The 9714-nt window shown below is 41.8% G+C and overlaps 1 protein-coding gene across 4 annotated transcripts; it reads left to right on the forward strand.

The window, feature by feature from the left end:
* Window positions 1-2922: 2922 nt before the first annotated feature.
* On the forward strand, window positions 2923-9288 carry LOC133366996 (histone H3.v1-like). 4 transcript variants are annotated; one of them, XM_061590564.1, is made up of 5 exons: window positions 2923-2937; window positions 6328-6588; window positions 7812-7925; window positions 8578-8730; window positions 9164-9288. In XM_061590564.1, the coding sequence occupies exons 2-5, from the start codon at window positions 6489-6491 to the stop codon at window positions 9286-9288; spliced, it is 492 nt and encodes a 163-aa protein (XP_061446548.1). In that variant the 5' UTR covers window positions 2923-2937; window positions 6328-6488. The 4 variants fall into 4 exon arrangements, with proteins under 4 accessions (XP_061446548.1, XP_061446551.1, XP_061446552.1 ...); XM_061590567.1 differs by lacking the exon at window positions 2923-2937 and having other exon boundaries at window positions 6527-6588; window positions 8514-8730; XM_061590568.1 differs by lacking the exons at window positions 2923-2937; window positions 6328-6588 and adding an exon at window positions 7111-7189 and having other exon boundaries at window positions 8514-8730.
* The last annotated feature ends 426 nt before the right edge of the window (window positions 9289-9714 follow it).

Genomic DNA, 9714 nt, shown 5'->3' on the forward strand with positions numbered 1-9714 from the left:
ACAATTTCACCCATTCAAAATAATCTCCTGGTTTTCAAACATCTCTGAAATAGTAGCAGATTTAGAAGAGCACCTTCTAAACTGCACATTGCACATCATCGTTATTATTTGGTCCTTTATAGCCTCATTGCTACAATATGACTTGGGAGTACTATTTTTCTTTGTGAAGTCTTGGAACAACTCATCTGTTGCACAAACATCACCACATTAGCCCAGGGTAGCAAAAAAGTGATACCTCTCCCCAAGTCTTTTAAAAACATCTTAAAAACAAAATATCTTTACAAAATCAAATACAAAACATTGAAAAACACCTTTTGAAAATTACAAAACATTGTTGAAAACATCTTAAATATAATTCCAATATAGACGCACACTGGGACAAGGTCTCTCCTTAAAAGGGTTGTTGAAATATTAAGTATATGATCTCTGATGGGATTTTTTATGTTTAATTTTTGTATTGGTCTTCCCTCTTACTCACCTTGTTACAGCTCAAATATTATTTTACAAAGCCATTGGTATTGGCGATGGAAGGAAATGTGGCAGGTTAAACAACAATGATTTCTTGAAGATGTAATTTCATAGTTGACACTCAAAAGCATTCACAGATGGCATCTCAGAGAAGACACTCTCCCAGATGCAATGAAGTATGTTTTATGGTGCCCCAAACCATCTTTTGTGATGGGCACCTCATTTCCTTATTCTTTTCCTGTACATATTCGCTATATTGTCTAATACATATATGCCCTTGTCTGTGCCATACAGACACAAGAAGTTCTGAATTGGGTGGGAACCCTCTCCAGAATGCATGGGTGTATGACCTGCAGTGCCCAAAGCATGTCTGATGGTGGAAACCCACAGTTCCTTATGTATTTTCTACATAGCTTAATTATTGTTGTTGTGCATAGATGTCGATACCTGTTCCGTATGACCACAAACCATGCCAGGCAGGATGCAGTGGCATCTTGCGGAGGATACTATTCACTTTGCTCAAGTGAATGATTTTTCATAGCCCACAGAAGATTTTGTAGTGGTCACCCCAAATTATATATTCCCCTATTTACTCTTCATTATTTTAGCTGGAGTACAACATCTTTTTTCCTGAGGTATATGATTTGTCCTGGCCCAGAGCAGATTTTGGGGTGGACATCCCCAGTTACCTATCTTTTCCTACATTTTATTTATTTATTTATTTATTTATTTTATTACATTTTTAGACTGCCCTATAGCAACAAGCTCTCAGGGCGGTGTACAACAGGGTAAAAACAGATTAAAATACATGTGGGTATGAGTACAATACAATAGAAAACATTTTTAAAAACAAAATTAAGACAAAAGATTAAAATTAAAATAAATGAAAATTAAATTTAAAATGCCTGGGCAAAGAGGTAGGTCTTTACCTGGCGCTGAAAAGATAACAAGGAAGGCGCCAGGCGTATCTCGTCAGGGAGGGTGTTCCATAATTCGGGGGCCACCACTGAGAAGGCCCTAGCTCTAGTTATTGCTCTCCGGGCCTCCCTATGCGTTGGAACCCAGAGAAGGGCCTTTGACGTCGAGCGCAGTGACCGGGTAGGTACATAGCGGGAGAGGCGTTCCGCCAGGTATTGCGGTCTGATGCTGTTAAGGGCTTTATAGGTAAGAACCAGCACTTTAAATCTGGCCCGGAAACATATTGGTAGCCAGTGCAGCTGGGCCAGGACAGGTGTTATATGATCAGATTTTTTAGTCCAAGTAAGAACTCTGGCCGCAGCATTCTGCACCAGCTGAAGTTTCCGAACCGTCTTCAAAGGTAACCCCACGTAGAGTGCATTACAGTAGTCCAATCTAGAGGTTACCAGAGCATGGATAACTGTGGCGAGGTTCTCCCTGTCCAGATAGGGTCGTAGTTGGGCTACCAGCCGAAGCTGGTAGAACGCATTCCGTGCCACCGAGGCTACTTGAGCCTCCAGTGACAGGAGCGGATCTAATAAGACCCCCAAACTACGGACCTGCTCCTTTAGGGGGAGTGTAACCCCATCTAGGGCAGGTCGGACATCACCCATCTGGGCAGAGAGCCCCCCCACCAACAGCATCTCAGTCTTGTCAGGATTGAGTCTCAGTTTATTAGCTCTCATCCAGTCCATTATCGCGGCCAGGCAGCGGTTTAGTACATTAACTGCCTCACCTGAAGAAGATGAAAAGGAGAAGTAGAGCTGCGTATCATCAGCATATTGCTGGAAACGCACTCCAAATCTCCTAATGACCTCACCCAGCGGCTTCATATAGATATTAAAAAGCATGTTTTTGTCCATGTTCGTTTTGCGTAGATGCCCTCATCCGTGCTCCCCCCCCCTTTTATCATCACAACAAACCCTGTCAGGTAGGTTAGGCTAACAGATAGTGACTGACCTAAGGTCACCCAGTAAGCTTCATGGCCAAGTGGGGATTTTAACATTTAAAAAATTAAATGCTATTAAGACAATATGATCCACATACTGCAGTAATTTTCAATGTGTGTGGTGAATTCACACCAATATAGGTAAAGGTGCACAACTGAGAGATCATTTCCTATATTTTTCAGCAACACACATAACAACTGAAAAGTAGCACTGCAATTGTTTTTGAGTTGTTCAGAATCCCTATGCTCATTGCCAGAAGTGACATTTAAAACTCCCTCTTCAGGATGTGTGGTGGAAACATCATACATAAGCCCCATGGACACAAACATACACTGTGCTATATGTAACAGGCACACCTACAAATCTTGGCTGAATTAAAAGCAAACAAATGTGTAATACACAACAATCCAAATGAATGAAAAACATAAAACCTGTCTTCATATTCAGAGTAACAATGTCAATGGCTGACTGACCCAGGTTGCTAAGGTAACAGTGACATGTCCTCCATTGTGACACCCTCCTCTGCTAGTTCCCTGTCAGATGACCAGAATCCTCTCTGAGAGTAGGTGCTTGATGCTTTTCTCTTCCATTTTGTTAATGTTTCCATAACTGTTATATTTTTAGTCTGGGTTTATTATATACTAATAGGACAGAAAGTGCCTTTGATGAATGAGGCTAGACTCCATAAAATGCATAGAAAGACTTGTCACCAACTGCTGTTACTCTCTAAAGAGCTGAACTATTTCTGTTTTTAAGTGCCAGACATGAGTGGAACTGCTGGGGGAAGAAGGGTGAAATACAGGAAATATAGAATCCTGGGGAAATTGCAGACAAGATTAAATGACCCAGCACTTACAACACGCAGGTTCTTTGGACGTGCTTAGAATCAGGTTGTAAATTTCAATAAGATCACATGTGGGTTGACAATAGGAAGCTGTATGTGCTCCCAAGTTGGACAGATGCTGAAAAGTAAATGTGTTAAATCTGAAAATACTTCTCTTTCTAGACTTTGCTCTTGTGACAATGAAGCCTCCTGCAAACTTTTCCTGGAGAGAGAAAGTGAGTGAGGGAGATAGGGAGAGCGAGACAGAAAAAATATTACACGTTTGGAGGAGTAACGAAGATTTCTTAGTGGCTTCTGAATTCTGGTTCTATTGCGCTTCACGATAGCTCAAAACACTCCTAGGGAGATCCTCTTTGCCCAGCAGTGACAGAGTTATTTTCAAAAGAGTCTCTCTTCAGAACCAGTTTAAATACTTCAAGTAAAATGATTTTTCTTTTCCTTTGTGGGCACCTTCAGACCCCTAGAGGTGATAGTGATGGGAGAGGATTTTGATTGCATATTATACAATTCCAAAAATTGCTCCCACTTATGCTTAGAAATATCATTCCCCATATTTCCAATGTAAGTGCAGTTCCTCATGTAACCAAAATGGCACTATCTGCACACAACAGAGAGGTATCAGCAAGTTTGGGACAACTCCAAGGTTTTCAGAAATACAAAAAATATTTAGGAAAAAAGCCATATCGGGGGAAATTAAAAAAACAGTCTAAGGAGAACTGACCATGCCCAGAGGCCATGGAATGCTAACTGGCAATGGGAGGCAGAGGAAGAAAACCAGGAAAAAGGGGAATGGAATGGAGTGACTTGAATCCTGAACTCTGCAACATTTTATTGCAGGTCCCACTTGTTTGCATCTATAGACATTTTAGCTCTGAGAACATCAACATATGGGTAGGTTCATATGGGGGCAGGCATTCCTTAGGTAACTTGGACTTAGACCCTTTGGGGCAATAAAGGTCAAAAGCAGGACTTTAAATTGGGCCTGAAAACTCCATGAACCAATTAAATTGTTGCAAAAGTGATCTTACATGTTTCACACAGTTTATACCAGTCAACACCCTACTGGCAGTTTTTTTGGAACTAATTGCAGTTTTCAAACATTAAGGCAGCCCCATGTTCTGCCTGTTGAGCAGATTACAACAGCCTAATCTAGATGTGCCTAACAAAGCAACCCACTCATGATCTATTGCACAGCACTAGAGGGGGTTTGGGTGAGTTGAAGGCATTCCTTTGCCCAACTGCGCTGACCTCCACCAGTGGGGAGACACTGCTGCCACAGAGGTCCCTGCTTTGTCTGCTGAAAGCACAAATGGGTGTAAGCTGCTGTCAACCAACATACAGCCCCCCCCCAATGAGGTGTTTTGAAGGTGGGGGATTGGGAAGAGGGTGAAACTGGGGTGACCAAGTATTCACTGGATCCTAAGCTGGCCCAGCAAGCTGCAAGTTGTGGCTGGGAAACTGATCCACACCTCTTTACTGCACTAGCCCTGGAGGTGGCATAACAAAACTGCCTGCTTTTCCTGGCTGGTGCTAGTGACAGGGCTGTGGATGCAATAGTGGCTCTGCTTGTTTGTTAAGCTGCCCGGTAGGGGTTAGAGTTGTGCCCTTATGCATGAACCATAGTGGTTACTGTGCCTCTTACACCTCCTCCAGATGTAATGATAAAACTAGTGCAAAATGCAGTGACGAGTTTTGACTGGCACTTCTGTGCAATGTGATGTTATATCTATTCTGCAGAATATTAACTGGCTACCCGTATTACCAGATTCAATGCAAGGCACTAACATAAAAGTATCAAACCTATAATGACTTAGGACCTAGGTATTTGTTGTGGTGCCTCTCTATATCAACCAGCCTGAGTCCTGAGATCAGCAGGAGAGGCCCTGCTTGTGATCCCACAACAGATGTGGCCTGTCATGTGAGAATATGAAGCAGGATTTTCATTGTGGTGGCACCCAGTTGTGAAACTTCCTCCCCTCGGAGGCATAGATGGCTATGACACTGATGGGCTTCCAGTGCATGGTGAAGACTCACGTTTTCCCAAGCCTTCAGAGGCCATGTTTAGATTAGTGTTTAAACCTCTAGTATTTTTTAGTATTTTTTCGTGATTGTCATTGTTTTACTGTTGGTTTCCATTTGCATGTTATAGTTTCTGTAAATCTTATTACTATGTTGGTTTTATGCAGGCAATTAAGAAAATATTTTTCTGTAGTAGTAAGTTGATCTCTAATTTTATATTTTTACATGGCCTTTATTGTATATATACAATACATGATAGTTGTAAACCACTTTTATTTATTTTTTAATGAATAGTGGTATACAAATATTTTTTATCAATAAAACAAACAAATAAATGTACTATGGCCTGATGAAAAGCGTTATAGAAGAACTCTAAATAAATAAATACATGTCTAGAAACAAAATGTTAGATAAACAAAAGAAGTTCACAACAGCAAATGTACCCAGTTGGCAATAGCATTAAGGGCTGGAGAAAAAGAGGGAAGTCTATAGAGAAGAGATGGGTAACTTGTGGGTCCTCCAGATGTTGTTAGACTCCAACTCCCATCAGCCCCAGCCATCGTGGCCAATGGTCAGGAATGATGGGAGTTGTAGTACAGCGACATATGAAAGGGCACAGTTTCCCCATTCCTGATATAGAGGTTTGGGCACGGCCCTAGAAACAGAGGGCTGTGTTTCTGTCACACAAACAGGTATGAGGAGAACCTTCTACTGGAGAAACATTCCAGTACTGAGGCTGCATACACACCAACCATACATTTAAAGCACATACTCCCCTGGCCAAAATAATCCTGGGAACTGTAGTTTACCCCACACAGAGCGACAAGTCCCAACACTCTTAGCAAACTACAGTTCCCAGAATTCTTGGGGGTGGGTTGGGGAATGTATTTTAGATGCACTTAAAATGTATGGTGTGTACAAAATAACCAGCAATCTCAGTGTTCACGTGTTCTTCACAAGTTGCCTATGGCAGGGAATTCATGCAGTGCCTAGAGGTTTCAGGCAGCCCAAGCTCATTGCAGGTGTATAGAAAAGCAAGGCCCTGCAAACCCCAGTTCTCACCTTCTCTCCCCTCCCCCCATTCTCTAGGCTGGAAAGGCTGTGGATCCACATTCAAAAAAGGAATGCCAACACTGACGCAGCAGAAGAGGGATACCAGGCAATAGCCCCTGAATCAGAGGGCCTAGGGGTTTCCTTTCTGCCAAGAGAATAAGGAGGACCTTTCTGTGGAGGATGGGGAAAATATAAACATGTCCTGGAGCTGCTGCAAAGATGATCCCCCGGACTCTAAACCTTGGGATGTGGAAGCACCAATGCCAGTTCCCAAAATTAAGAGCCAAGAAGTCCAAGGTACAAACAAACATTCCCTCCCTCACTGCCATAGAAGTGAAACCCTGTGTTTTCAGAACACTCAGCTGAATGACCTCCAGAAGGCAGCACCCCACTGGAGATTTTCAATGGAGGAATGCCCCAGGAGTCAATGATTCCTTCACCGGCACAGCCTTAGATAGCCCTGACCCTCCTCAGAAAACCCTCAACTGTGCAGAAAGAAACCTCTCTGCTTTCTAGGCTGTTCCTCAGCTCTGCCAGAGCCAGCAGTTGAGGAACAGAGCATGGCTCTTTTATGCACCAACAGTTTCCTCAGAGAAAATGGAGCTGGAAGCATTCAGAACTTTAAATCCTCTGTTAGATACATCTCATTGCTGGAACAGTACCTTTTAAAGCACTGTTATGCCACTTAAATAAAAAGTTATGGCCTCCCTACAAAGAATAATGGAACTGTAGTTTGCTAAGAAAGCTAAACGTTAAGAGACCTTTAACAACTACAGTTCCCAGAATTCTTTGGAGGACACCATAACCCTTAAAGTGGAATAAGAGTACTCTAAATGTATAATGTCACGCTTTGCTGTCTTGGTGCCTTGCATTCAGCCTGACTCAATCCAATTGCACAGTGAGCTGACCGTGGTTCTACTTTCTTCCTGCTGAGCTTCACCAGTAACACCTACAGGCCTGAGCCTTGAACAGGATAGCTTATTCCAGTCCATCTGTGCAGTTGTCTATTTCTGGAATTGATCATGGTGCAGACAGTGATGTGGAGCATTGCTCCCTCTACCGTTTTCATATGTGTGGGAAGAGACTTGTCTGATGCAGGCTTCATGTAGATGGCAATTGGGGCCTGATCTAAATTTGAAAGGGTTAAGGCTGACATTTTTAGACATTCTGGAGCAGTAGTGGGGTTCCTCTCTCTGGGAGTGGCCATCCTGCTTTTCCTACATGGTCTAATTGTGGGGGAGATGGTTAGTTGGCTGGATTGGAAGCCTCATGTGAAGTGTGCTGCGCATCTTACGATTGATAGCTGCTTACTTAGCATATCGCTTTTGCACTTTTATGTATATGTACAATTGAAAACTTCCTTGAAAAAATAGTTGCCATCCCACACATCCACCTTTAAGTTGATGCGTTGGGATGAACAAGCTGCAGTATTTCTCCACATCTGTCTGTGTACATGAGGTAGTTTAACCAAGGGCTAGCCAAGTGGGCACCTTATTCAGGTATCCTTGCTGTTTTGGTAGTTGCCTACATACTGAAGCATGAGGAGGATGAAGAAGAAGATGATGAAGAAAAAGAAGAAGAAGAAGAAAAAGAAGAAGAAGAAGAGGAAGAAGAGTGGGTTTCATCAGGTCAAGGTTTGTGCACAAAACCAAGAAAATGGTTATCCATTTAATGGTAGGATATTATGACATCTCCCCACCTCTGCCAGCCAAATACTTGTTCCAAGTGCAGAATCCTCAGTATCATGTGTCAGTTAATACACATATTAGAGAGACTCCCTTTGGACTATACTGACTATCAGCAAGTAGTCTACCCCCAGCTTGCTAACCAAATAGTCTTGAGCCCTGCTCTCTCAATATTATCCACAATGAGAATTAGTGAATGTGTTCTAATCACTATGTCCATTACACATTAGAGCTTTCCTTTTACACCCCCTCTTGCAATAAAAAAGTGCAGATCAGCTAATCTTGTACCCCATCCACCACTCCAATTGGGTGGGTTAGTTTTAATGCTGTTGATTAATGTAAGAGGGGTGATTACTTGATTATTGAGTGTGGTTTGTACTGGTTTTATATTGTATTTTATTTTATTATGTCAATGTACGTCGCCTAGAGTGGCTGTTAATTCGGCCAGATAGGCGACTCAAAAATAAAATTTTATTATTATTATTATCCACAGTGATTGAGTGGATAAGTTCCAAGCTCTCTGTTGATACATTTCAGAGATTTCTACAAGGCAAGATTACCATGCTATTAACTCCCCCCTTGCTTCTCCCCACCTTGGAAGATGATGATGCTGAACAGCCCTCCACCTCCATTGATTCGAGAGAGGCAGGGACACAAACCAATCCACACTATTTCACTAGATCACCAAAAAAGATCACAATGGATGAGATCCTGGTTGGGATGCAGAGAATCCAGTTCACCATGGACCACACAAGTAAGTGAAGAGGTCTTCTAATTTTAAAATTATTGTTTATAATGGGATGGGAATTGATCAAGCAGTACAGCAAGTGAATACCAACAGCAGATAGGGTGGGAAATTGGCTTTGGCACCCCCCACTCACAGAATACTTCCAAGGAAATGTGACCCTCAACGGAAATAAGCTGCTTCACCCCAACTAAAGGCTTCCTTCCAAATTGGCTACTTTCTATTTTAAAAATATTTTACCTTCTTTTATCTTTCTTGCCACTATTTGAAACCAATTAACATATTAAAAAGGTAAAGGTGTCCCCGCACTTATAGTGCAAGTTATTTCTAACTCTTAGGGTGATGTCTTGCGACGTTTACTAGGCAGACCGTATATATGGGGTGGGATTGCCAGTTAACATAGTGTTCTGCCTGACTCAAAAATCATGCTGTTTCTTTGCAGTGAGAGATTTTGAGGAGCGTCTCTCCCGCTTAGAGCGAATAGTTTTAAAAATGAGGAATGCGTGGATCCACCACAGAACATGCCATCTAGAGGGTTTGGAGTATGATGATGAACATGAAGATTAATTTTTTTTTGTCTTGTGATTTGATTGGTTTTGTAAATCATCCTTCCCTGTCCCCCACCCAATAAAAACATATTTATTTGTGAATCAATAAGTTTTTAAAATTTTCTAATCAAAATATTATGCTCATTTAATGATATTTATGATTTCTGGTTGCATTTAACAGGATTCAACAGCATTTATCATTAATTCTCAAAACAGAGACTTGCTCTTGATAATAATAATAATAAATTGTAAGTTGGTATGGGCTAACATTTGTCTGTGTCTTTCAACACATGGTTTGATTTCAAACCACATGGGCAAAATAAAATACTTCCCCTTGCATCATGGTGATGTAAAGTGATTGACAGGTGAATGACCACACCCACCTGTCAGAATGGTCTACAGGGATTGGGCAATCTAAGGATCTGGCTGGAAAAGGTTCCCCACG

The sequence above is a fragment of the Rhineura floridana genome, chromosome 11 (genome assembly GCF_030035675.1).
Source record: "Rhineura floridana isolate rRhiFlo1 chromosome 11, rRhiFlo1.hap2, whole genome shotgun sequence".
NCBI classification, from domain to species: domain Eukaryota; kingdom Metazoa; phylum Chordata; class Lepidosauria; order Squamata; family Rhineuridae; genus Rhineura; species Rhineura floridana.